Genomic DNA, 26,918 nt, shown 5'->3' with positions numbered 1-26,918 from the left:
TTTGTAAATCAATGGTTTCCAACCAGACTGGACTTGAGTAGCGTTGATTAAGGGAACAAACATTGATATACTATACAAAATATATGTTTATTTGAATATACAGTGTATTTTTGACCTTTTACTTCTGTGTATGATTTCAAATTTCAACTCATTAAACATTTTACATCTACAAACCATTGTGGTCCATTTAAATTATATGCAAAAAGGTTGAACAGCACATATAATATATGATATTACATTACATTGAACCCGATGAGCAATAACAGTCAAGAAATGCTCCATGAAATTAATAAAAAACACTTAAAGATGAAGTGTAACAGTGACCAAGGCCAAATAATGCTGAAAATTAGCCTTTGCTCTGAGCAGAATCAATCCCTGAGTCAACAAATACAAATGTCTAATATCACTCAACTGCTCAAGTTCTTGACACAGACGTTTCAAACCACCTTAAACTCCATCAAACCATTGGGGAAAATCCACAGCTTCCACTCCCGGGCCACAGCGGGCCCGTCCCCACCGTCTTTAGAACGGGATGCCTCTGTGACGCCTCTGCCTGAAAGGTAAACGTGCCACACCTGCTGCAGTCCAGCTGCTGCCGCTTCATATCCTCCGTCCGGGTCCAGAGTGCAGCGTACCTGGAAATAGCGATCGAGGATGTCGAGGATGGGATCTGAAGCCGAGGGCTCCCTGCTGGCTTGTCCGGCGTCGACTTCCGACTGGAAAGAGGCGATGATGCGACAGGGGCCGGAGCTGGAGGACCGCTGCTCCAGGACGCGTGTGAGAAAGGCAGCAGTGTCACACAGCAGCGCAGACAGGTGGGCGGCACACGACTGCCCCCCCGGGTGAAGTTCTCTGTGGCTGCCACCTCTGGAGCCAAACAGGAAGCCCTCCAGCCCGTCCACGATGATCAGGGAGGGCGGAGACGTGCTGGGGGACTCGTGAAGGGCGGCCACCTGCTGCAGGAGCTCCTCCACCGTCCTGGGGTAGCAGAACTGGATTTTCTTTAAAAAGTAAAAAAATAGAAAGTGCATTGACAGACAGAATTTGAGTGAAGCTAGAAAAACTACACAATCCAAACTGGAGCAAGTGTATTTATATTATTAAACGATTGTTAGTCTATTAAATGTCATAAAACGGTCAAGAAATGATCGACATCTCTGAGCTAAGGAACATGAATGAAAGTAAATGAATTATCACATTTCAGAAGCTGCGAACCTCAAATATTTTTGTAGTTTTGCAGAGAAAATAACTAAATAATCAAAATATCGATTATCAAAATAGACCAACAGATTGTTTTAGCTCTGCTGGGCAGGAGGGTTCAGTTTCCAGGAGCTGTCAATGGCATAAACGCTGCTAAATGATTTGTTAAGAATTAATAAAAACATTATTTATAACCTGAGTCATTTATAGCTCAACACAACAAGGTCACCACTGATGACAGCCTCCTATTCACTGGACTTTTACGCATTGTGCATAGTTTACAGTGCTGTTGTTGCTTGTTATGATGGTGGAGGTCTGGTCTCGTACCTTCAGACTCTCCGGACTCGGGACCAGTTTCTGCAGAGACGCCGGGAGGCTCCGGATCAGGGTCCGGGTGAAGAACACGACCCGCAGCCCCGGGTGCGAGGCGGCGGTCACGGCCGCCAGCAGCAGCACCGAGCGGCTGACGCTGTTCTCCCCGAGCAGGAGGGCGCTGCTGCGGGGAACCGGCGGAGGAGGAGAGTCCCTGAGCTCCGCGTGGGAAGCAAAGGTCCTGAACACCAGGTTTAAAATGTCCGTCATGTCAACAACACGTGTTAATTAACTACATCTCTGATAAAGATGGTTTCAACTTCCCCGCTGTTGTTTACATGTGGCACGCTGGTGTTCGGCCTGCTGCGGTCCGGGTGGAAAAGATGTGTCTATTAAAGGTTCCGCCATGGTTGTCAGCGCGCAAAGTATATATAGTATAGTATTATACATTAGATATATATAGTAGTTTATGTATAAATATATATAAAGTATATAAAGTGGACGGGTCCCTGCTGTGGGAAGAAACTCGCCTTTACCGCTACTTCCGGTTAGGTCTCGTACAACTTCCGGCTCGATCACAACATCAGCTGTTGTGGCCAAGATGGCGCTCAAGCTGACGGAGCCGGAGGTTCCTCTGGACACCGACCGAGCCGGGGACCCGGGGGAGTGTGCCCTGCGGCGCTGCAGGGGGAGGCCCAGGCTCACGGACACGGACCGGGCCCAGAGGCGCCTCGAGTCCCGGAAGAAGTACGACGTCCGGAGGGTTTACCTGGGGGAGTCCCACAAGCTGTGGAGCGAGCTCCGCAGACGGACCCGGCTCAGTGACGCGGGACTGGCGGAGTATCTGATCCTGCTCGACTCCACGTATGGAGACAAGTACCAGGAGACACACTGCGGGTACGAGCCGCGTTCACACAGCACGACAGGGTGAGGGAGAGGGAGGGGAGAGAGAGAGAGAGAGAGAGAGAGAGAGAGAGAGAGAGAGAGAGAGAGAGAGAGAGAGAGAGAGATGGAAAGAGAGAGGGGAGAGAGAGAGAGAGAGGATGTAAGAGAGAGAGAGAGAGAGAGAGAGGATGTAGAGAGAGAGAGAGAGAGAGAGAGAGAGAGGATGTAAAGAGAGAGAGGGGCGGAGAGAATGAGGGTCCAAGCAAATATGAGGTGCTGGATTTATATCCACCTGTTTATGGTGAGAGTCAGAGTTATAGGATAGTAAACGTGGAACAGCATGTCTTCATCATATTGTTGGACGTCCTCTCCTCCCTGTCAATCACTGTCACCATGTTTTCAGCTTTGTGGTTTATCAGGCGTCTCTTCTTCTACTTCGACTCTTTTTAAACAACGTGATTCTGACTTTTCAGGAAGAAGATTGTTCCAGAAGTCTCAGTGAAACAGAAAAAAGGTGAGTGGTGCCACTAATAGATGTGGGGGGGGGGTATATATCCCCAAATCAATCACAGAGGTGTTAAACATGTGTCACAGCTGAATTTATTAAAGTCACTTTTAAAATGAAAATGTTGGGATAAGAAAACATTCCTCGCATTAATTGACTCCATATCTCATAATTCTGATTTACAATCTGTATTTATATTTGTTCTGCCCTAACTTCTCATCCTTTTCTTTTCTTTGTCTCTATTACTCTAACGTCCTTCCCTCATGTGTGACCTCTTCCTGTTCCCCAGGCAGAAAGCACTGTGTGTCGAGCCTGCAGAGCCTGGTGTGCTGGTACCAGGAGCACTCCCGCTCCTGCCCTCACGAGCCCCAGCTCAAGACTCTGGAGCTGCAGCCCAACTTCTCCACTTCTGCCGTCTGGCAATGTGACGCCAACCACTCCTTTGTGCAGTACCTCTTCTCACCACCGAGGGAGGCAAGTGACTCTGAACGCGAGGAGGAGATGAATGAGGAGGAGGAGAACACGACCAGAGCAGATTCGCTCTCGGCTAAAAGCGCAGTGAGCAGGAGGAGAAGAAAAGAGACTCTCAAACTATTCAAAGGTGCAGAATGAAAACTTTATTCTTTGTCTCATTTCAGGTTTTGTTGTTGTCGTCTGCAGCCTAATCCTGAATTCATGATCAACACGTTATTTTCACTGTTTTCTGTAGATGTGGGAGAAAATGAGGATGTTTCTGAGGAACAACAAACAACCATGAGCCCGATCAAAGAGGCTGATTCTCTGAACCACCAGCCCAGTCTCGAGGCTTCCTCCAAGGAGGTTCCCCTGATGGGGCAGCCTGTGTGGGAGATGGAGATGGAGGAACAGCAGGGGTCCCCCCCTGCAGCATTTGTCTCCATCTCCTCAGAAGAGGAGGCCGAGGATCTGAGGCAAAGCAGAGACGGAGAGGAAGGAGAGAAACTCATAGAAGAAGACATCAGGACTCTACCACATAATTATGATTGTGTTGCCATGACAACACCCGTGGCTGATAAACTGGAGAAGACGGACGAGGAGTCAGTGCTGTCGCAGAGCTTGAGCAGCCCCGTTGAACTGTCAGTCCCATCAGGTCCTCCCATGCAGGTCCAGGAGCAGAGTGATCTGTTTCCCCCCCAGACTCTGCAGACGGTGGTGACCAGCTGTGAGATCCCTGACCAGAGAACGGCTCTGGAGGGCTCGCAGGTTGGTGAATCAGGGTTTAGCAGAGAAGTGCGCAGTGTACGCTCAGGAATGTGCTTCTACTTCCTTCAAAAAGTTATAATGGTTGTTCCATTTTTTATTTCTCACCTCCCCCCCCCCAGTTAATTATAATCACTGGCCCCAGCTACGAGGCCCTGGCGTCAGAGGGCATCCAGCTCAACATGGGCGGAGGAACCGTGGAGGAGGTCACCTGCACTGTCATCGGGGGCGTCACTTACAACCAGGTGTGCTCCTGTGACTCAAAAATTACAACAGCAGAGGATGAAGACTCCATGACAGGTTCGCTACACCTGGGTGCAGGGCGCTCGGCTGTGAATATCATGTCTACCTTCTAATGTAATGTCTTCAGATGAAAGTACACAGGTCTACTTTGCCTTCCACACTTTGTAAGAATCATGTTTACATAGATAATCTCCTGAATCACTTAATATCCCCTCTTGGCCTGGCTCCCTTTGACTTAATGTGATGATGTTAAATTACAGTAAAAAGCCCTCAGTCCATATGTCAGGGGACATTTTAGATCCAGACGATATCTGCATATTGTAATGTCATATTGTCTCACTGTTCTTCTGCAGGTCTGAGTGACAAACAGCTGCTGCAGCCTGCGGATGCTCTGGAACTCAGTGGTGACAGAGAACTGCAAAGGAATCTGAGCAGGTTTGTGATGTATTTACTCTACAGGGTGAAATCCAGAGCAGGTTGACTCTGGTAGATTCAGGATTTGAGGACGAGGACGCCTGCAGTTGTTGTCTTCTTGTCCCAGCGAACTTCACAGTGTCTTTTCTTTGCAGTGTCCGGTCAAAGAGAAACAGACGAGGCCCGGTCATCGAGGCTGACGGGATGCTCAAGATGTTCCACTGCCCATACGAGGGCTGCAGTCAAGTCTACGTAGCGATCAGCAGCTTCCAGGTACAACACCAGCTCCCGTTCCTGCCTCATGCGTCAGTTTGTTTAGCTGAAGATTAAAATCAGCCTTTTTGTTTCATTTGCTTTAGAATCACGTGAACCTGGTGCACAGGAAAGGGAGAACCAAGGTTTGCCCCCATCCAGGCTGCGGGAAGAAGTTCTACCTGTCAAACCACCTGCATCGCCACATGATCATCCACTCAGGTGGGCTGGCCGACAGTTGGAATCTCAGAATCTGAAACTCTTTCTTTACAAACCTTCCAAGTGTAACTGGATCTTTTTGTACAGGGGTGAGAGACTTTATCTGTGAGACGTGTGGAAAATCGTTTAAGCGAAAGAATCACCTGGAGGTTCACAGGCGGACGCACACGGGAGAAACGCCGCTTCAGTAAGTACAACATTTATATTGATGCACAGTTTTGCACTGACCAGATCAGAACCAGGACAAATGTGAAACATCTATAAATACATTGCTCATGATCACTCCTCTCTTATCTTCCCTGTTCCTTCCATCTCGTCTCCTCGCCCACGTGTCACCTGTCAGATGTGAAATCTGCGGCTACCAGTGTCGCCAGCGTGCATCCCTGAACTGGCACATGAAGAAACACACTCCAGAGGCTCACTACAACTTCACCTGTGAGTTCTGTGACAAGAGGTTCGAGAAGCTGGACAGTGTTAAATTCCACAAGCTAAAGAGCCACCCCGACAAGCAGGCGACCTGAGACGCTGGAGCGAGCGCCGCTGACAAGGAGCTGAACAGGAACAGGTTCAACCCTCACGAACCGAAAGGACGACTTCCAGCGAGGAGAGAGACGTTCCTCCGCTGTGGTTGTGTTGCTTCTCTCGTCCAAGAGGTCAAGGATCGCCTGTGGACACACAAATGGTGGACGAGCCGCTCTGACTGCTGTGCAGGAAACGGCAAGAAAGAAAATCTTAATCCACTGTTGATAACTGACCAAATGATCATCCAATCCAAGTTGCATAACTAGGCTTGGCAGCTCGGTCAAGCGTTGGGTTTGGCTTCATCTTGACGGGAACAACTGTGTTGAGGCTACAGCCACAGATTTTCATTTGAAAAGACATTAACTCTGCTGCAGATACGCCCGGCGTCCACACGACTGTGGAGTGGAGACGCTGCTGGTCCCGTTTTGATTTAAACAGTCCGGACGGGCAGAGACAGTTTGGAAACGCTGACGTAGACGCTCACAGCCTCTTGCTGATTGGGTCTTAATGGTCAGAACTTAGCCTTTGCTGATTCGTCAGGCTCCCGTCACATGACCCCCTTCTGAATGAAAACAACCGGTGACCAGAGGACAACACAACATGGAGAATCAAGTGTTACTGACCCTGTTGTGTTTATCTACAATGATACAACTGCTAACATGTATATTTTGAGCGAACTGACCCTAACAACCGAATGCTTTCTGTGCACATTGGCACACGCATGCTGTTCCAGGTAGAAACATTTTGGGCTCTTTTTTTTTTTTTGCAGCTTTTCCAAAACCAAAAAATCACAAAAGATCTAAAGATTGAAGGAAAGAATTCCATCGGGTGTTTGTCTGCTCCGACGTAAGCTACAGACGTTAGCATGGCTGGCTCACCAGTTTCAGGGCGGTGGCATTTACTACGTTGTTGTGGGGTCACAAACACAACATGGGTTTACCAACACATCCACCATTTAAAAGTTAGTTACTGTTTGGCATCATTAGCTACTCTGCCCTGCTCCTTCCTGGGTCTGACAGAGTCCCACGACAAAGCCTGATCCTATCGGAGGTAGCATTACGTTCTTTAAACCCAATGGTTGAGGGTTAAAATCCTCCTTATGAAGCCATTTTCTGTCCATGACCCTAAAAATATAAATGTCACCTGTGTAAGCTGAGCAGCTAACGTTGAGCAAAGTCACGTTGGAACAAAGCAACAGTCTAATCTTGCATATTTCCTTATCAGACTTTAAACACTAGAAGCTCTCAACTGCGATACAGGATTATTTAGACAGTTTCTTTATTCCCACGATTTACACATGAGGCTTTTTGCCGGGGACTTGCTGCTTTACCCTTTTTGTGGCCTTTTGGTAAAACAGTTGACCGAGGACGGTGTTCTCAGCTGCGTGTGGAGCTCACATGAGCGTGTGGAGCTGATATGACTTGGCTTAACTGGTTGGCTGGTAGCTGGCATGTTCTTCCTGTGTTTGCGTGGCTTTTCTCCAGCTTCCTCCCACAGTCAAAAGACATGTTCGGTTGAGACTCTAAATTGACAGACAGAAGGACGGACTGTTGAAATCTTGACAGGACCGTGAACACCTCAGCAGCTTGGAGGAGAAACCTGCTCTTTTCTACCTCTGTCTGAAATCAACATCGACTGTTTCCAAGACGATTGAACGTTTGACAGCGAATATTTTTTCCGTTTAAGGAAAAAACAATCGTAGGCCTTGAAAACCAGTATAATGGTCCTTTAGCGATAAAGCGTGATTTGAATATGATTGCTCGACCCTTTAATACACAACCAAGACGGATTATTGATGACGAGCAGTGTGGTGGATGAAGATATTACTACTTACAGTGCATGTAGTGACACAAGTGTCGGCTCTTTCATTTCAGTGATTCAAATGTGAGCATCTGTTGTGTGGGACATGTTTCTCCATCTTCCATCTTGGTCCTGACTCACAGGAGCAGGAGATAAATCCTGTAACTTTCATGTGACAGTCTCTCAGGAAAATTCACCTCAGCCATCTTGTCTCCTGTCTGTATTTCAGTTCCTGACTAAACGCACTCACCCTTATGATTCACTAAAATATATGAAAATGAGTCATTTGCATTCTGTCATTCTTCCTTTTGAATTCTGTTTGTGTGACAAAAGCGGGGAGTAATATGCAAAGTCTCTTACGTAATGCACTCCTCTGTGTTTGTGAGAGCTGGTGATGAAGTGCGGGCGGGGGTGTAGAAAGTAAGAAAAGGCCTGAGAAGCAGCGTCCTGACACCTCGTCATTGAATGACTTCATAGACCCCTCTCCCACTCTGCTGAGTGCTGCTTTCTGGATGTTTGTGTCAATAGTTAAGTTTAGTTTGTTTGAACGTGATTGGAACAGTTTCACCAGAGAACTGAGCGAAGTCCTGATAAAGAGCTGAGTTTGGTATTTGATAGAATTTGCGAGGATGCATTATTTATTCGTTTTCCTCACACACACCCATTCCACACCTGTTCTTATCAGCTTCTTCAAAATGTCACATCTCTATTGTCACGTCGTGAGTGATCATTCGATTCACTCTCAGGATTGTGAAACTCAGAGTAAACCAGTATTCACAAATCACAATTTGCCTCATTGGGCTTAACGAGGTCGACTAGAGTGAGGAAAAGCTTCCGAGTAAAACTTAGTAAAGGGAAAATGTAACCGAAGAAACCTCAGAGAACATCAACAGAATTGCAATATTTACACTATTGATGAGAAAAGACTGTCAAACATAAATGAAGATGTGTATCAATGAAGTATTTATACAAAAGTAAATGTCTGACATGAAGGGAGCAACATCTAAATTTTTTAAGGAACCTTGAAAGGTGGTTTTATTTATAAAGCACATTTCATTTGGTAGATTCAAGGTGTTGAACTGAGACAAAAATGAAAAATCCATTCATAATCAGAAAGTTAAAAACAATTTCCAACGACTATAAAAGTTAAAAAGAATAGAATAAAAAAGGTAAAGAGGTCAAACAGAGCACTTTGACTTTTGGAGTAACGTGTGCAAATTTGCATGGACACACTTGAAATGAGCTGGAACCTGATTTGTTATGGTAATGATCAGAGTCTATACTGGGCTGTGGTTTGTGCAAACCAGCACCTGCACATCAGCAAGGCAAACACGTTCTTTTGTCTCGCTGTGTTTCCTGGAGAGAAACGCACTGTACCAGTAATGCTCCAGTGGTTCCTCTTGGTTCAGTCACAGAATCACTAATGTGTTTGTTTTTCAAGCGACAGAAACCGCCGCAGTTGTGTCATTCATTTTTTTCAAAGCTCGGGGTCAGAGTCCAAATTAATCCTGAGGCTCCTGACGATTTTCTTTTTTTCTATATTCTGTATTTCTTATCGTCCGCGGCAGGTGAATTTTGATTCACTTGCAGATTTATATTATTTTGGATAATAGCAATTAATAAAAGAAGAAGGTTCTTGGTTTGAATCCTGGTTTGGCCTTTCTGTGTGGAGTTAGGAATGACGTGTGTGTGATACGCTGGTGAACCACACCTCTCCACCCTCAAAGGAGAAGTGGTAAAGATGATGGATGGATGAAGGGAGGGATGGAATGTGATGTCATCCATTACTGATGTTAAAAAACATGATTTTATGCAACTTTATTGGGAGCATTTATCAATGAGTAAATGAAGTACCAATAGAGATAGAGCATCCAGGGATATTGCATTTGCTTTTATTTATACATGTGTTTTTATTTTTGTTTTAGTCATGTTCACTGCTTCTTCTCCAACTTGGCCAATGTTGTGTTTCTCATATTTATACACAGCGTTTTAAATTATGCTGAGGAGGAAAAATAACCTGCAGCTTTGAGATTTTGCTGTAAATACTGATTGATTGTTTTTTCATAATTCAAATTAGCAACTCAAAGGCTTACAGGTGAGCTCTCTCTCTCCCTCTCTCCTCCCTCCCTCCCTCCCTCCCTCCCTCAGGAGGCGAGCAGCCTGACTCCATGGTGATGTGTGTTATTACTCAGCCGCTTCGGAGACGCCCACCTGCTCCCTCCTCCTCCTCCCTCCCCCAGTACTTATAACCAGTCAGGACTCTTAACATAACATCAGAAAGCAGAAAGAAAAGTCACTCAGAGGCTCGTTGGAGTGATAGAGGCACAGGAAGTGTCACACAGACACACACAGAGCATATTGTGGGTCATATTCCGAGGACAGAAGAACAACACACTCCTGTGCTCCTGTTCTCTCACCGTCCATCACCACAGTGAAGGTTCAGACTCTGGAACCTGACATTTCTCCTGTGGAAGGTGAGCTCAACAACATCTCACTGGGTTTTTAACTCATACTGTTGCTTCTTCTTCTTCTTCTTCTTCCTGTGAGATGTCTGGTTATTTTCTAAGAGCCGTTCCAACGCAGGCAGGATCCTTCCAACAATGATCCTTTGTCTCCTGAGACCTGCCTGCAATTATTCCGCTGAATGGCGTCCTTTGAGATTTGCCTTTGCCTGTGTTTTGAGACGGAGAGATCAGCGTCGATCTAACACCCACGAATACAAACCACGTATCCGCTGGCACATTTCACACGTGCTCAGCGTTGAGTTTGTCGCCTTGCAGCAAGAGCTGTTCCTTTTTCTTCACGTGTGCTGCAGGACAGGATTAAAAAGACAAGATCTCGGTGCTGTCAGTCATCGCCGGGTGCTTTTTGAGATTTGCATGTGAGTCGGGCTCGTTAATACATCACCAGACTCTCTCCTCAGAGCCCGGGTGCAATCATTGACCATGAGGAGGTGGGAGAAGCTCGGAGGAGTGAAGGGGTAGAGGGAGTTTGAGGGAGTCAAGGCGACCGCTCGCTCGCTCGCTCGTTTCTCAAGGCGTCCGGGCTCCTAAATATATGATTAACTTGATGACAAGCAGCTTCACTGTGTCAGCGCAGGCCGGCCAAAAATAAACTGACGAGTCACTTCCTGTTGTCATGGTCAATGAGACATGTGTGAGGAGGATGTTGGTGAATTTGAAAAACCACATATGCTGTGATGTATAGATCAGCCTGTTGCTGCGGACAATGGGAACCTGCTCTGTCTTTGTGGTTTGGGAGGACAATTTGTCTGTTTTGTCACAGCACACAAAGAGCACTGTTCCCCTCCTGGGAGGCAGACACACACACAGACACACACACACACACACACACACACATTTGGAAGTGACAACCTTGAAGTGACTGTGGAACAGTGAGGCTGTAAAAGGAGGAGGTGGGAGGAGAGGAGTCAGAGACAGGACGCTGTTATTTCTGCGCCTGTGTTTGATGAGTCAAGACGATGAAGAGAAATGTCGTGGATCTGTGTGAACACGCTTCAGCTCCTGGGTTGTGTTGTAATGTTCCTCTGTCGGCCCTCAAAGCCGAATCTTTACCCCGGAGGTTCTCAATTTCTTCTCAGCCAGGAAACATATTCCACAGGTTCTTTGGAATAATCAAACATAAACCATTTGTTTTACAGTCCTACTTATATACGTGAAAGAACAAGACAAGAGGAATGTCCTAGATATGTTCTTAAATATTTAAATGTGTCATATATCACAATCACTTTAAAGTTTCTGCCACTTCACGTCCTCCCAAAGTTTAAATGACAACGCAGAAAACATTCTCATTAATCTTCCACATACTGTAACTTCTTATCTATAAGATTTTAACCTTTGTTTTTAACTTTCTAACTGTGTTACATGAGTTGTATTTATAGCATCTGCTCATCTGATTTAACGCTTAACTTTCTCTTATTTATTGAAATGGATGAATCTAGAAACCTTTCACTGAACCTGTGCGTGACAGAACGACTGCTCCACCAGAGTAATGTTTGTGATGGAGAAGTTGGCTGACCACAGAGTTTCCTATGCAAATACACAAACTGTATCTTTGTCGCTCTAATATACTGCACGTTAACTCCACAATCCTTCCATCAGGACAGTTTCCTACTCTAGGAACCTGAAACTTTGGATTTAGCAACATTTCCACATCCGTCTTGTTTTGTTCCTCTGCTCGTTTGCTGCTTTATCGTAGTTGTTTGCTTCTCCGCTCCTGTCAATGACAAACTAAACAAAGCCATTAGCCTCGGCCCCTGTGAGGTCATACGTGTGGAGTTAACGTGGATATTAAAGCTGCTGTGTCCGCGGAGTGTTTGAGGGAGATAAGTTATTAAGCTTTCAAAGGGCAAAAGGTGAAGAGCTGGGAAAGAGGCAGGTGTTTCCCCCGGTCACAGTGAACAGGCGAGGGACAATCCCACTGTTAGACTGTCACCTGACTGACGGAGTGAGAAGCCAGATGATTCACGTCGTACGCAAACGACTGAACGTGATCAAAGCGTCGTTAAACAAACAGGGAATTTGACTGATCGTGTGCTTTCTACGTTTTGTCTCCTGCTGCAGGTCCAAGAATAAGAAGTGAAAATGGGATGTTTCGAATTCCTCAAATACACAATGTTCGTGTTCAACGGCATCATCTTTGTAAGTTCCGATGTTTGACGAGAAATAGTTCAAATATTGTCACAAGCAAGTGCAAAGAAAAGGGGCCACGGGAAAAATAACTGTGACACAGAAGAACTGGAGCTCAGACTGCAGAGTTCCACAGTGTCCTCGTGAAACCTCTTTAAATTCACCTGATCCCCATTTTTATTTGGTTCTGCACCAAATTGCCCACACTCATGAATATCAGTCCCCTAAATATGCATCAAGCAAATCAATGAAAATGTTTATATATATATATATACACGTTTATTCCATTTATCGACCAAACAAAACAATTTAATATCTCAACACAAAATCTCAAATCTTGAATGAAAAGGAGCAGAAAGAAGAAATTTATATAATCTGCCTCCTCTTTCACAAGAAGCTAATTAACAAAGTAAATAACTGAATGTTTGTTAACGTCTTATCTCACGATGTTAAAGACAGTGGAACAAAACTCCTGTATCTCCCCAATGATCCGGATCCGCACCGAAATGTTATGAATTCTTTATTAATCCATTCTGCATCCTTCCACCAAGTTTAGTGATAATCTGTCCAGTAGTTAATCCATAATCCTGCTAACAAACAGATGAGAACATAACCTCCTTGGCGAAGTATCAAAATGCAGTAAACATGAAAACGTGTCACCTGCATGTCCACATTAGTTTTTACAAGTCCTGCTCCCGTGACCTTCACATGTAAAACCCCCTCGACCTCCATCAGCTGGCGGGCGCTGCCATCCTGGGCGTCGGGATCTGGGTGAAGGTGGACAGCGGCTCCGTCCTCGGCTTCCTGGGGAAGATTGAAAACGCGCCGCCAGAGCTCAAGCAGGTGCTGGACGTGGGCTACCTGCTGATCGCCATCGGGTTGGTGCTGCTCATCATTGGCTTCCTGGGCTGCTGTGGCGCCATGAAAGAGAGCAAGTGCATGCTGCTGCTGGTAGGTCGCTGCAGAAACCGAGTTAGGAAAAGGTCTGAGGACATGAGAGGAGTCAAAGAGAAGAAGTTTCAAAACGTCTAACTGTTCCTTTAAAACGTTGGTGCATGCACGTGTTTTATGAGTTTTATCCTTTTGGTGTTTTGTCTTTTTAAGTGTTTTTAGGGAAGGTCACTTTTATTCGCTGTACAGTAAACACGTTCTCTCCGTGGGAACTATAAAGTATATTTGATTTGATTCGATTGATTTGATGTTGGGTTTTATCTCGTTCCAATAAACTGGACAACTTTCTGGTCTTTTCCACAGTTCTTTATCATCGTGCTGCTGGTCTTCATCGCGGAGGTTGCAGGAGCAGTGGTGATCTTGGTGTTCAGACCCTTGGTAGGTTGCATTCTGGATGTGAGTGTGAGAGTATCTTGATAGCTGTGGACCTGAACATGTCTGTATTGATGTGTGTTTGTGTTTCAGACAGATGAGCTGCTTCAGAAGCTCCGCACAGCAGCCGTACAGAACATCAGGAAAGACTACGGGAAGAACGAGGACGTCACAGGACTGTGGAACACGACGATGACCGGGGTACGTATCAGCTCTTCTGCTGAACAACTCTCCTCTCACTTTGTGTAACTGTGACTCTCTCTGTGTCTCCACGTTAGTTGCAGTGTTGTGGATTTGACAACTCCTCCAACTTTGTGGGTTCTCCGTATTATGTGGAGCACAACAAGCAATTCCCCCCCCAGTGTTGTCCCGACCTGAAGTCCTCCTGTAACCAGACGATGGCCGACAGTGGCATGGTACGAACCAGAAACAACAGAAACGTCCACACACACACAAAACCCCAAGTGAAAGACTAACTCGCTCTTCTACCTCTGTGCTTCATTGTCCTCAGAAAAGCCCCGGCTGCTTCCAAAAGATCAAGGATCTGATTGAGATCAACGCGCTGGTTATCGTGGGAGTGGCCCTGGGGATTGCAGCTCTGGAGGTTTGAGCTTCTCCATCTCACCCTCGTGCAGCAGAAACACGACGACACGACTGTAAATGAAGCCGTATCTCTTCTGTCTGTGCACATTGACTCCAACGTCTGTGTGTTTTCTCCTCAGATATGTGCCATGGTCGTCTCCATGATCCTCTACTGCAGAATCAAATCCCTGAGCGCCTAACGGCCCGATGGAAGACGCCTGAGAGGGATCTTTGTATATTTGAATCTCCGGAGCCTTTTCCACTTCCTGCACCGCCTCCAGAGGAGTGAAGAGCTCCGCCCCTATCCTGCAAAAACGTATCAGTTCAGTCAGATCACGTGCAATCAGATTAGTGAATGACAACATCCATCATCTCTCCATCATCCATCCATCATCCATCCATCATCTCTCCATCATCCATCCATCCGTCAATTTTTTTTTACCCCATATGAATCTAACAGCTGCTGTATATAACAAATCTATTTCTACACTACACTTTATAAAGCCCAGTGCTGCTACAACCTGTAACACACGGCCGGTTAATTAAATTATAACTATATTCACTGTGTCCGACACAGGAACCACTGCTGTTGAACGGTGTCGCCGCAGTGCCGCTTGTAAAAAAAAGCGACAAAAGTGACACATTATTTGTGTGTATGTTGTGTGGTTATTAATTTTGGAATAAAGTGCAGATGATTTGTAGAAGCTGGTGTGAGTCTCTGTGCCGGTTTGAGTGAGAAGGTGAAAAAAAAACATTGTGTTACTTCCTTTTTTTTTTTAAATTGTACTTTAAGCAAACAAGCACTTTTTTTCTAAAAGCTCGTGGACGTGAAATAATTTCCCACCAAGAGTTTTTGATGATTAGCGTCAACGAGGAAACATAAACTGTTTATCTGAAGAAGGATCAAGCTGATTGTTACCGTTTATTTAATTTGATAAAAAATTATTTGTTGTAACTTGGAGAATATTAGATAAGACTTTTAGGCAGTAGGACATAAAGGGGCAACTGTATGTACATATACACTACCGTTCAAAAGTTTGGGGTCACCCAGACAATTTCGTGTTTTCCATGAAAACTCACACTTTTATTTATCAAATGAGTTGTAAAATGAATAGAAAATATAGTCAAGACATTGACAAGGTTAGAAATAATGATTTTTATTTGAAATATTAATTTTGTTCTTCAAACTTTGCTTTCGTCAAAGAATGCTCCATTTGCAGCAGTTACAGCATTGCAGACCTTTGGCATTCTAGCTGTTCATTTGTTGAGGTAATCTGTAGAAATTTCACCCCACGCTTCCTGAGTTTCCCGTCTTCACTGTAGACGTTGACACTGGCGTTTTGCGGGTACCATTTAAAGAAGCTGCCAGTTGAGGACCTGTGAGGCGTCTATTTCTCAAACTAGAGACTCTAATATACTTGTCTTCTTGCTGAGTTGTGCACCGGGCCTCCCACTTCTCTCTCTACTCTGGTTAGAGCCCGTTTGTGCTGTTCTCTGAAGGAGTAGTACACACCGTTGGAGGAAATTTTCAGTTTCTTCGCAATTCCTCGCATTGGAATAGCCTTCATTTCTAAGAACAAGAATAGACTGGGAAGTTTCACATGAAAGTTCTCTTCTTCTGGCCATTTTGAGAGTATAATCGAACCCACACATGTGATGCTCCAGATACTCAACTAGCTCAAAGGAAGGCCAGTTCTATAGCTTCTCTCACCAGCAAAACAGTTTTCAGCTGTGCTAACATCATTGCACAAGGGTTTTCAAGGGTTTTCAAGGGTTTCTAATCATCCATTAGTCTTCTAAGGCGATTAGCAAACACAATGTACCATTAGAACACTGGAGTGATAGTTGCTGGAAATGGGCCTCTATACACTTATGTAGATATTTCATTAAAAACCAGACGTTTCCACCTAGAATAGTCATTTACCACATTAACAATGTGTAGAGTGTATTTCTGATTAATTTAATGTTATCTTCATTGAAAAAAACAGTGCTTTTCTTTGAAAAATAAGGACATTTCTAAGTGACCCCAAACTTTTGAACGGTAGTGTATGTATTTTTATTATTATTACTATTATTATTTTATTACTCCCATTGGAAGTTTTAGTTAAAATTCGAGACCTCAAATTTAAATTTAAAGGAAAAGAGCTGATGCATGTAACAGATTATAATTAATACTGTGAATAAACATTGAGTCATTTGTTATTCAGTACATACCCACAATGCATCAGCAGAGGAAATATGGCCGGTTCCAGTCTTCTGATGGACAGTAGCACAGAAACTGTTATTATTATTATTATTATGAATATTATTGGAAGTCTTTATATAAAACAAAAAACTGATTTTATATCACAACGTCTTGGCAATTAATTTAATATAATTAAATTCAAAACAACTTTGTCAAACAAGGCCTAAAGTACAAAAACAACAACAGCGCCACCAAGTGTCTTTGTTGTGAAAACACACGTGAAGTGAGAGACGTGTTGATTCACAGATATTGAGTTTAGAGAATATAATATATATATATAAAATAACATTTTCTCATAGATAGTAGCTGTTGATATAGACAAAAGTTATATTATATTATATTAAAAGTAATATTCATCTACAACATTCATGTATCGCTGACAGATAACAGCTGTTCCGGGTTATTATTGTTATTAGTAGTATTAGTTTGAATGAATTTACATTGTCTATATTAATTTGTATTAATAATTAATACAATTATGAATTCATGATTATTATTGCTTCTACTTCTGCACTTCACACTTTAATAAAACTTCGCCCCTGATCCCATTCTTCAGAGTAGGAAGTGTAATGTGTGTTAATGTGTGAGATGTGTGTAATGTTTGTATTTTGTGTATCCTGTGTAATGTGTGTTAATGTATGTAATGTGTGCGTCTTGTGCAATGTGTGTAACGTGTGTGTGTGCTATGTGTGTACTGTGACTGATGTGTGTGCTGTGTGTGATGTGTGTGTGTGTGTGTGTGTGTGTGTGTGTGTGTGTGTGTGTGTGTGCGTGGCAGTGGTGTCCCAGAGGAGGAGTCGGACTCCATTGCGCTCACACTCGCAGCAGCAGCAGCAGCTTCAGCCTCGGATGCGTCTCGGCACCTCGACGGGACTTCGAGCCGCGCACGGAACTTCGTGTGACTGGATGTCAGCTCCTGAGTCTCGGGTCCGGTTGTGAAGTTCCTCTTTCTGTAGTGTTGCTCCTGGATGAGTCCTGGTTCGTCTCCGCGCGCCGCTGAGCTGTGAACAGGTGTCCGGGCAGTGATCATGTCCAGGGAGAAAGGCGCAAGTGCTGCAGGAAAGTGAGTAAACACACAACTTCCCCAAAGGAGCAGGAAACGGTGGGAACTGGTTTTCTGCTGGTTGCCAGTTGTGTTGCATGTTTCCAGTGATGTGGAGACTTTCTTCCTCACAACAACACACAGGAGGAACACAACTCCACTGAGGACACTTCATTTGATTTGCTCTAATTTCATTAAATCCGCTGTGACTCTCATTTAAAACCCAGAGACACAATAATCCTGCAGTTTAGTTCCAGTTTCAAGTTTGTATTTCTCATGTGCAAGTTAACAAAAGGATCAACAGTACAAGGGAAGGTAGTTACATTCAAATAAAAGGTAGAAAGATCTAGAAAAAAAGTCAAATACAAAACTAAATACTTTCCAAGGTGCAGTGAGACATTCGTTGCAAATTAAGTAACAACTTTAACAGTAGGGAGTGTGTGTGAATAGTTGTTGTACATGTGTGTGTGTGTGTGTATCAGTTTAACACCTCTTATTCTTTATGTCTCTGCTCCAGATCCTCACACATGACCCTGAAGGAGTCCCTGGACGAGTGCATGGAGGCCCTGGACCTCTTCCTCAACAACCACTTCAACGAGAGCCTGGAGATGCTGCGGCCAAGGTAACAGTTAGTCTCCCCAGGGTCTGCCTCCCCTGCTGTGTCACTGAATTCAGCCCAGTCACTGTGGCGTCTGTGTAGCATGATGTCATCAGTATTTGGCCTCCGTGCAGTGGTGTGTTTCCTGTCAGCTGAGGGTGGAAGTGTGCACTCGCATAGAGTCAAGCTTCGGTCCTCCAGGATATTAAGTGTTTGCTGAAGCTGACGCCCAAGGACTGACAGCTCTGCAGAATAAACAATGTGCACAAGACCGAGGAGGATAATACCAGCAAGGTGTTTTCTCTTATCTTCTCCCAGCAGGAAAATGTGTTGGTAGCCCAGTATCTGTGTGTTTGCTCCCAGCGTGATGTGCATGGTGTTGATCCTGCGACTCCGTGTCTCCTGTGCAGAGTGAACGACAGCATGTACCACGCTCTTATCTACGCCACGGTGCTGGAAATGCAGGCCATGATGACGTTCGAGCACGATGACATCACCAACGCCGGCCACACCATGAAGAGTGCCCAGGAGGTCTGTCAGAGGTCAGGAGGTCAACGCATGCACACGCTGGAGCAGAAGCTCAGATTATTACTCACTTGACAAATTAGAATTCAAAACGTGCATCTTTTATATAACTCCTGAATTTACATGCTCGGCTCTAATCACACGACCCATTTGACTGAGTCGTCACAAGAGAAGCAGCTGATGATAGAGACACTGGACACTGGCTGCTGTGTCTCGTCCTGTGTCTCGTCCTGTGTCTCGTCCTGTGTCTCGTCCTGTGTCTCGTCCTGTGACGAGAGTTGGCTGATGCTGAAATGTCGTTTGACGTTTCAGGTTTCGACGGAAATCCTCAGGTTTGACGAACAAGTCGGACGGAGAATCGCTCACGGAAGGTAAAAGGCTCGGATGTCTCACTCCTGCAGAAAATCCATTCAATAAAAAGATAAACACGAGAATAATATGTAGGCTCCAGACGACTGAGGGGATATTTCTATTCTTAAAAATATAATCTACAGTATCTCAAAAGGTCAATGTAACATTCTGCACAGATATAAACACGACCGTCCCTAGATGGCGCTAGTGGGCTAAATTTAAGCAGGACGATGGTGGGAAAAGCTAAAAAAGGCAAATGAAGAAGATTAATTGATTGATTGATTGATTGATTGATTGATTGATTGATTAGTTGATTGATTGATTGATTGATTGATTGGTTGGTGGACTTCTTCTCGTCCTTTTTTCCGTTGAGGTTCACAGATGAACCATTTCCTCACTTGATGCCTGTTTGAGCAGATGACAGATTTATTTTTTAGATGATTGATGGGATGACTTCTGCTTCAGATGTGGTTTGGAAGATAAAGCTTCATTATTTTCTTCTGAATCAAATGTGACGCTATCAGGTAGAAGACGAAGGAAAAGAGAAGGAGATCAAGTCTGGTTATTGCAACAACTGTATTTTAGGATTTATTGCTTGTTGACTATGATTGTTAATTATCTGTTTGTGTGTGTGTGTGTGTGTGTGTGTGTCTGTATGTATGTGTGTGTGTGTGTGTGTGTGTGTGTGTCAGTGCAGCTTCACGCAGAAGTGTGTTATGCAGAGTGTCAACTCCAAAGAGCTGCTCTCACCTTCCTGCAGGTACAACACCAGCTCACCGCGCTCCACCGTCCAGATGTTCACTTCAAATGACTACATGTGGTTTTTTTATCAGATCATCACTATTCTATTTTTGTTTCACTCTATGTCTCGGCAGGATGAGGACATGGTGAGTTTTATCAAAGGAGGGATGAAAGTACGAAACAGCTACTTGATTTACAAGTAAGTAAAGAGAAAACTGAGCCTGTGAAGCCAAAGCTGCTGGCTGCAGTAAAAATCATAAATCCTGCCTCCTCCATGTTAGTGCATGGAGCAAACTAAAAGTTCCCGTCAAATACATTTTTCTTAAAGATGGTTTTCCGTTATTTTAACACACTGATGTTTGTTCAAGTGTTCATTTTGGTTTTAATCACTTAGTTGATGCTGTAAAAAGAGTGAAATGTCGTGACTGAGATCACAGGCTGTGTGAGCATCCAGGAGACACACAGGATTAGTTCATGATGCTGACCCGTGTTGTCTGTCACCATCCAGAGAACTACACGCCTCCATTCAATCCAACAACTGCCTCAAAGGACCCAGCCACCTGCACTTAGCGGGGGGGATATCGTTTGGAGTCGGGGCTTTTAACCTGGTAACGAAACACTTTAAACCTCTAAACACGACCAGTCGACCGCACGTCTCGTACGATCCCGTGTTGGTGCACCACTGTTCATCTGGTTTCCTTCATTCACAGACGCTCTCTCTGTTTCCTCCGCGGATACTCAGGCTCCTGAAGTTCGCAGGCTTCTCAGGAGACAAGGTATGATGGAGAGTCACTTTCCTCATCGTGTACTTGCTCATTAAAGGAACATGTCATGTCCATGATATACACGTGTGCATGTTCTCTACATGTGTGGTGCTGTTGTAGGAATATGGTCTGTCCCTGCTGCATGATGGAGCCACAGGGATGAACCTGCGCTCCATGCTGTGTGCTCTGCTCCTGCTCTGCTACTACACCTTTCTCACGTTCATACTAGGTAGTTCTGTACCGCCTCCATACCTTCTGTGCATGTGACGTTCACAAACTGTCACTGATTATTCACCACATTCAACACACTATTCAGCATAAATCATAGTGAATCGTATTATATCATATGTTCTGATCCTCTCAGGGACGGGTGAAGGAGAAGTGGCTGAAGCTGAACGGCTGCTGAAACCTTTTCTGCATCTCTACCCGCAGGTGAGTTGTGATTATCATTTAAATGCATCTCTCACTAGTATCTCGTCTCCATGAAGTCACATTGTTCTGAATATCAGATCATTCTGGAGAAACTCTCTCATCAAACCGACCCCCTGGTAGTCGAATGTGATCATAACTGATAGAAACAAAACTACAGGAACAAGATGCACGTTGTTATGACCCAGAACCACATGTTGTTCTTTTTGTGGGTTGGTGTTGTTCGTAGTTCCTCATTCAAACCTCTGTTCTCTTTTTCTCTGACACTTAAACCTCTTCTCGCTCTTTTTCTCTTTCTTCTCACTTCATCGTCGGCCCTGTCACACAGCTCCCTCCTCACACGCACCCTGTATCTCTGTTTCTCTGCCTTCTTTGTGAAACTCACTCCACCTTCCGCTCACACGGTCCCTCCTGCACCATCAATCCTCGAACCGTCTTTCCTTCAAATTTAGCCGCACGTCTCGGCGCTATCTCTCCGGCCACTCCGCTTGACTCAGGCGCTTGTGAATTCGCAATCCCTGTTTCCACTCCACCTTCTGCCCACACACCAGCCCCTCCCTGAGAGCAAACTGTGTCTTGGTTAAACACAACTTGCGTGTAATTGTTGAGCAGCAGGTCTCTTGCATTAGATAAGAATTTAACACAGTTAGTCCACATTTAAGACTGAAATTGAATTGTACGCATTGTGCTCTTTCCTCTCTTCTGTCCAGGGAGCAATATTCCTCTTCTTTGCAGGAAGGACTGAAGAAATCAAAGGGAACATTGATGAGGTGTGTTTCAGTAAATGTGTCAATAACATGGATTTAAATGGGGACTAGTGTTACCTCATAGCAAGTAAAAGCACCTTGTTTGGAGTAAATGAAGCATGAGTTCCAAAGTACCAGCTCCAATGTTAATATTACACAACATGTCTCTAATCCAGTGTCGCTCTGACATTATTCTATTATTCATTACGCTATTATTCTGCTCCATGGTGTTGTTTCACGCTGCTGCCAGGCGGTGGTGCTCTTCGAAGATGGCTGCAAGGCCCAGCAGACGTGGAAGCAGTTCCACCACATGTGCTACTGGGAGCTGATGTGGTGCTTCACCTACAAACGAGGGTGGAAGATTGCGTACTTCTACGCCGACCTGCTGAGCAAGGAGAGCCGCTGGTCCAAGGTGCAGAGCTGAGGTTCTTCTGTGACTCCTGTGGAACGTCTGGAGAAGCACAATGAGTGACTCCTGTCCCTGTGCTTTCCTCTGTCAGGCCATGTACGTGTACATGAAGGCTGCGTACCTCAGCATGCTGCCGAAGGACGAGTCCAGGCCGTTCGGAGAAGACGAAGTAGAACTCTTCAGGTAAATGCTGTTACTTTTTACCAACGTGTAAAAGCAGCTGAGACGCAAGTGACACTCTTCACTTTGTATCTGAAAGAGACACGAGCGGGAAACGGATCTGAACTTCTCAGTAAATCTAAACACAAGTACGCACACAAGTCAAATATATCATGTGCAATATATGGAACAAAGATGACATATTTATTATTCTGATCACACACCCTTTCCCGTCCATTGATTGGTCCAGAACCGGGTCACATGTTCATTTTGACACTTATAACTTAACATACATCATGGGAGGATGCCAGGAGGCCACAACACCAGAGACAGGAAGATCTGTATCTGTACCTGGAACATTCTACTCTCATTAATAAATAATGTCTGTCCACATTTGTCTTTATTTCTTTCCTCTGTCTTCAGACAAGTTCCCACCTTCAAGCAGAAGATCGCAGGAAAGTCTCCCCCGACTGAGAAGTTTGCGATTCGTAAAGCCAGACGCTACAAGGCGTCGTGCCCAGTCAGGCTACCGGTGCCAGTGCTGGTAAAGACACACACACACACACACACACACACAATGGGATCTGTGTCTGACACACAAAGCCTTGCGACATCACTTTCTGCTTCGTTACAGGAGATGATGTACATGTGGAATGGTTTCAGTATGATCAGCAAACGGCCGGAGCTGACGGAGGGCCTGATGCAGACTTTGATAGAGGCAGAGCGCAGCCTGCTGGAGTCTCCTGGTAATGCAACGTATCCTGAACCACAACCTAGGAACACCCCTGCCCCCTCTCTCTGCTTCCTTTAACCGACGCTTTCTCTCCTCTGCAGAAAATGAGTATTCAGTGGACGACCGCTGTCTGATCCACCTGCTGAAAGGTCTGTGTTGGAAGAACCAGGGTCAACTGACTGCTGCTGAGGAGAGCTTTAAGAAAGTGTGTTCTAGGTGAGCTCCATCGAACAAACACTATCCCAAACGTAAACCACACAACAACTCGTGGGTCAAACTAAACAACAGTCATGTGATCTGCCTACTTCCTGTGTGTGTGCGCCCAGTGAGAAGAAGATCAAGTTCGACCACTACCTGGTGCCCAACACTGTGGTGGAGCTCAGTCTGCTCTACATCGACCAGGGCAGGAGGGACGAGGCCATCAAGCTGCTGCACAAGGCCAAGTAAGACACTCCCAGAAACGTCCTGCCACAGAGATCCAGCAGCAGGACCAAGCAGAACATTGAAATATATATTACAGATATTTCTATTTAGTGATGAGTAAACACTAATCTTCTGACCATTGACTTTATTCAGAATAAGACATAAAACATATTCCTGTTTTCATGTTACAGAGCAGAGTCTGACTCTCACCAGTACGTTTGATGTTATTCCACCAGTTTTAAAACCTCAACCTGAATTAGTTTAGTGTACGATGCTACTGTTTTTAACATGTTTACATACGCTGACACATCTATAGTCCAAACATCATTTGGTTGAACAGGAATGACACATGAAGTTTTGCATATAGAGCGGAGGAGTGACAGCCAATCACAGGAGACACATTCAGGATGTATTCTCAGCTGTGCACTTAGTTAGTCATACGTGTAGGGAACACTAGAGGTCGCTGTCTGCCTGTTAACGAACAGTAAAGACTCCTCTGTGACCCTTTTCTCATCATGTCTGCTTTGACCCTGCAGACAAAACTACAAAGACTACTCGATGGAGTCTCGCACCCAGTTCAGGATTCACGCCTCTCTGGCCAAACTCAAGGCGGATCCAGGGGAAGACGACGACACTCACCTCTGAGACGACGCTTCTCCACGACTGCAGAGGCTCCTCCCACACAAGCTCTTCCATGTCCCTCACTGTTGTCAGCCTCGTTTTTCAAAAAAAGTGAATACTGAAGTATTTAACGTGTGCCGGTTCACCTACTTTTATAAACTGAATATTTGGGAGGAGCTGTCCGGTCCACTCTGGCGTCAGAGATCAACGTTTAAAAACCAGGGACCTCGAACTTCCCTGATAAGTTGACACTTGTATTTTATGGTCAATGTTTTTTGTTTACACTAGAAATTTAAGAACTCTAAAATCTTAATCAACAATTGATTTGATAGTCACTTTAAATATCAGATGTAATTTAATTTCAAGACCTAATAAATTATGTAATAAGTACGTTGTTTAGCACGAGCTGCTTATAATTCTGTCACATCAACAGATGTAAGATGTTCATGGTATTTCTCACAACACGAAAACTAATTTAGATATTAGTTAAAAGATTAATTTCATCAGCCGGTGTTGAGTCACATCAGCAGCTGAAACATCTGGATCAGCGTCTGCACGTCCCAACAACTTTCAAATGTATTTAGTCTGTTTGTTCTTAAATCATCACATAACAGTCCATGACTATGTATAAGATATGTAGAAGACTGAAGTAATTTAATAAAATGTATTAAATATTTTAATGTATTAATTGCTGAGTTGTGGCGAAAGGATGTTTTGTGAGGTCACAGTGACCTTGACCTTTGACCTCTAAATCAGCAGCGTTGTGCATTTTCTATATCTTGTAATGTGTTTTCCTTTAAAAACATTCTAGACAAAATTCAATCTTCACAGAGATTAATTTATTTCAGTGACAGTTAAATACATCGGTCAAGAAACGTTTCCACACAAAGAACAGGGCAAACAAATCCAAATACACATTTCTACTGAAGAAAAGAAGATGGAGGAGGTTCTGTTTGATTCAGGTCAGATGTCTGATGTCATCAATAAGGATCAAACTGTTCTTCAGATACTTTAACGACTGTCCCACTCGGCCGTGTTGTACTTTTCCTCTCATTAAACACGCTCAGTTAACGTCAGACTATGACGAGGCAGCGGGTGACGTGACCGGAGCTCCCGCCGTCTGCTCTTCTTTCTGTCTGCGTTTCATCAGTTTCCTTTTCTTCTTGTCTTCCGCTTCGATCTCTGCAACCATTTCCACGAACTTGGGGCTGCGGGGGTCCAGCGCGTAGCCGAAGCGCTCCCTGGCCTGATTCAGCAACTTCCCACGCCGGTCCTTGTCCTCCTTCAGCCTCTGTTTGGTTTCACGCTTTTCCCGACGCCAGTCTGAGATCATCTTGGGCATTTTGGCCATGTTCGCTGCGATGACTCTTTCTCTGCGATGGAAACAGAACAGATTTAGTTTCTGAGTGAAACGTTTCAGCAGCAATTGGATGGATCATCATGTTGTAGTTCAGAGATTGATTTTTCCGCACTCAGGATGAATTGAAATAACTTTATACTTTTTCATCGTGTGCCAAAATCTGTCTAAAGCTTTTAATATAATAACATAATTTAGATGTTTGGGTTTATTTGGACAAAGTTCTTCAGCTACTTTTTTGACATTTATCGTGAGAGAAAAAAGTGGCAGTAAAAGGAAAATGTACTAAGAAATAAATGAATAGAACCAGAATCCTAAATAAAATAAGATAGAAATGGAAATATAATGTACAAAGACATACAGACTGCTTGTGTAATCGTGTAACACACACACACACACACACACACACACACACACACACACACACACACACACACACACACACACACACACACACACACACACACACACACACACACACACACACACACACACACACACACCTTATCCTCGTGTTTAACTTCACAGTAGATGAGTTGTTATCTTAGACTTTTGATTTAAACAGTGTTGACATGCAGGAGGAACTAAAGGGAAATAATCTGTTTCAATCTGTATCTGTTGCACTGTATTATCTGTTTACTTTCTATATATTAGAATCTATCATTGTGTTTAAGTTAAGTTGTTGAAGTTTGATTTTATAAAAGCACTCTCAGTTTCTTTGCACAAGGACACTTCGGCAGATGAGTCTAGTTTGACCTCTTTGCTGCTGTAAAACAAACAGAGGATATAATCTGAGAGGAGCAAACTGACCTGGGGTCAGACATTAGAGGGAGCAGGTGAACCAGCCTGTCCGATAATTGACGCATGGCCCTGACTTACTTGGCCCGTCGCTTCTCGGTCTCCTCCTTCTCCTGCAGCTCCATGCTCCGCAGCATCTCCTCCAGCGGAGGCTGCCACTGCTTCTCCTCCGCGATGATCCCGTCCAGCTGCCCGGGGCTCGGCCACAGCGACGCGGGGTCGACCCCCGACGCGGAGCCGTAGCGGCCGAACAGCTTCCCGTCGTACCGGGCCGTCTTCTGCCACTCCGGGGTCGCGTCGCTGCGCTTGTCCGGGATGTGCGGGTCCCGGAGGTTCAGCCGCAGCGGTTTGGGGTTGTAGCCCGCGGTCTGCAGCACAGTCCCGCACTGACAGCCCGCGGCTTGCGGTGAAACCCCCCGGAAAGTCCGACATAACACCGCTGTCCTCCTGCACAACACGGAGGCCGCCATCTTTGTTCACCCGCAGGAAGGACCCAAGCAGGAAGTGATAGGTGTCTTCCGCTGCGCCTGCTCAGATCCGCGGGTCCTGCGCGTGCTCTGGAAATGTTTGGAGTTAAAAGTTTGGTTCTTTGATCACCATGGAAACAACTTTATTACCACTGCACGTGTCAGTGTTAAATGGTAAGTTCCAAAGACATGACACAAAACACCACGAGTTTAAAAACTAACGGATAAAATGATCAATTTATATTTGCTTTTTTAATCCAAAACACCAAACATCGTCCATTTTCTACTTTTCTCTCATTTTCACAATTAAAAGACACGTGTTTGGATTTTAGCTCCAAAAGGACAAATCATTTAAACACGTTTCTCTTGTGTCTTAAAAGTTGTTT

The 26,918-nt window shown here is 44.7% G+C and overlaps 5 protein-coding genes across 7 annotated transcripts; 3 read left to right on the top strand and 2 right to left on the bottom strand.

Annotated features, from left to right (window-relative positions):
• Positions 1-68: 68 nt before the first annotated feature.
• swsap1 (SWIM-type zinc finger 7 associated protein 1) lies at positions 69-2,111 on the bottom strand. The gene is made up of 2 exons (XM_035180870.2): positions 1,528-2,111; positions 69-1,001 (listed from the first exon to the last, which is right to left on the bottom strand). Exons 1-2 carry the CDS (start codon positions 1,780-1,782, stop codon positions 438-440), a joined length of 819 nt encoding a protein of 272 aa, XP_035036761.1. The 5' UTR covers positions 1,783-2,111; the 3' UTR covers positions 69-437.
• On the top strand, positions 2,080-7,851 carry znf653 (zinc finger protein 653). Its single transcript, XM_035180867.2, has 10 exons — positions 2,080-2,409; positions 2,871-2,911; positions 3,192-3,503; positions 3,612-4,123; positions 4,243-4,420; positions 4,717-4,798; positions 4,933-5,050; positions 5,137-5,251; positions 5,336-5,435; positions 5,592-7,851. Exons 1-10 carry the CDS (start codon positions 2,114-2,116, stop codon positions 5,767-5,769), a joined length of 1,932 nt encoding a protein of 643 aa, XP_035036758.1. The 5' UTR covers positions 2,080-2,113; the 3' UTR covers positions 5,770-7,851.
• A 1,991-nt stretch (positions 7,852-9,842) lies between these two features.
• On the top strand, positions 9,843-14,825 carry tspan35 (tetraspanin 35). Its single transcript, XM_035180988.2, has 8 exons — positions 9,843-10,044; positions 12,154-12,231; positions 12,955-13,170; positions 13,474-13,548; positions 13,636-13,743; positions 13,821-13,958; positions 14,054-14,146; positions 14,265-14,825. The coding sequence occupies exons 2-8, from the start codon at positions 12,175-12,177 to the stop codon at positions 14,322-14,324; spliced, it is 747 nt and encodes a 248-aa protein (XP_035036879.2). The 5' UTR covers positions 9,843-10,044; positions 12,154-12,174; the 3' UTR covers positions 14,325-14,825.
• Positions 14,826-17,159: 2,334 nt separating this feature from the next.
• On the top strand, positions 17,160-24,727 carry zgc:158403 (tetratricopeptide repeat protein 39A). Of its 3 annotated transcripts, none has more exons than XM_035181379.2 (18): positions 17,160-17,432; positions 17,929-18,033; positions 18,420-18,551; positions 18,847-18,905; positions 19,578-19,645; positions 19,761-19,825; positions 20,135-20,234; positions 20,337-20,402; positions 20,511-20,619; positions 20,755-20,822; positions 21,530-21,589; positions 21,816-21,977; positions 22,066-22,157; positions 22,557-22,677; positions 22,768-22,879; positions 22,968-23,082; positions 23,193-23,309; positions 23,826-24,727. In XM_035181379.2, the coding sequence occupies exons 1-18, from the start codon at positions 17,398-17,400 to the stop codon at positions 23,932-23,934; spliced, it is 1,695 nt and encodes a 564-aa protein (XP_035037270.1). In that variant the 5' UTR covers positions 17,160-17,397; the 3' UTR covers positions 23,935-24,727. The 3 variants fall into 3 exon arrangements, with proteins under 3 accessions (XP_035037270.1, XP_035037269.1, XP_035037271.1); XM_035181378.2 differs by having other exon boundaries at positions 20,511-20,622; XM_035181380.2 differs by lacking the exons at positions 17,160-17,432; positions 17,929-18,033; positions 18,420-18,551; ... (3 more) ...; positions 20,135-20,234; positions 20,511-20,619 and having other exon boundaries at positions 20,384-20,402.
• gadd45gip1 (growth arrest and DNA-damage-inducible, gamma interacting protein 1) lies at positions 24,728-26,583 on the bottom strand. Its single transcript, XM_035181381.2, has 2 exons — positions 26,147-26,583; positions 24,728-25,283 (listed from the first exon to the last, which is right to left on the bottom strand). Exons 1-2 carry the CDS (start codon positions 26,533-26,535, stop codon positions 24,989-24,991), a joined length of 684 nt encoding a protein of 227 aa, XP_035037272.2. The 5' UTR covers positions 26,536-26,583; the 3' UTR covers positions 24,728-24,988.
• Between the last annotated feature and the right edge of the window lie 335 nt (positions 26,584-26,918).

Source organism: Hippoglossus stenolepis, chromosome 16, assembly GCF_022539355.2.
Source record: "Hippoglossus stenolepis isolate QCI-W04-F060 chromosome 16, HSTE1.2, whole genome shotgun sequence".
NCBI lineage: Eukaryota > Metazoa > Chordata > Actinopteri > Pleuronectiformes > Pleuronectidae > Hippoglossus > Hippoglossus stenolepis.
Note: the sequence above shows the minus strand (reverse complement) of the source record. Positions and strands in the feature narration are given on the sequence as shown.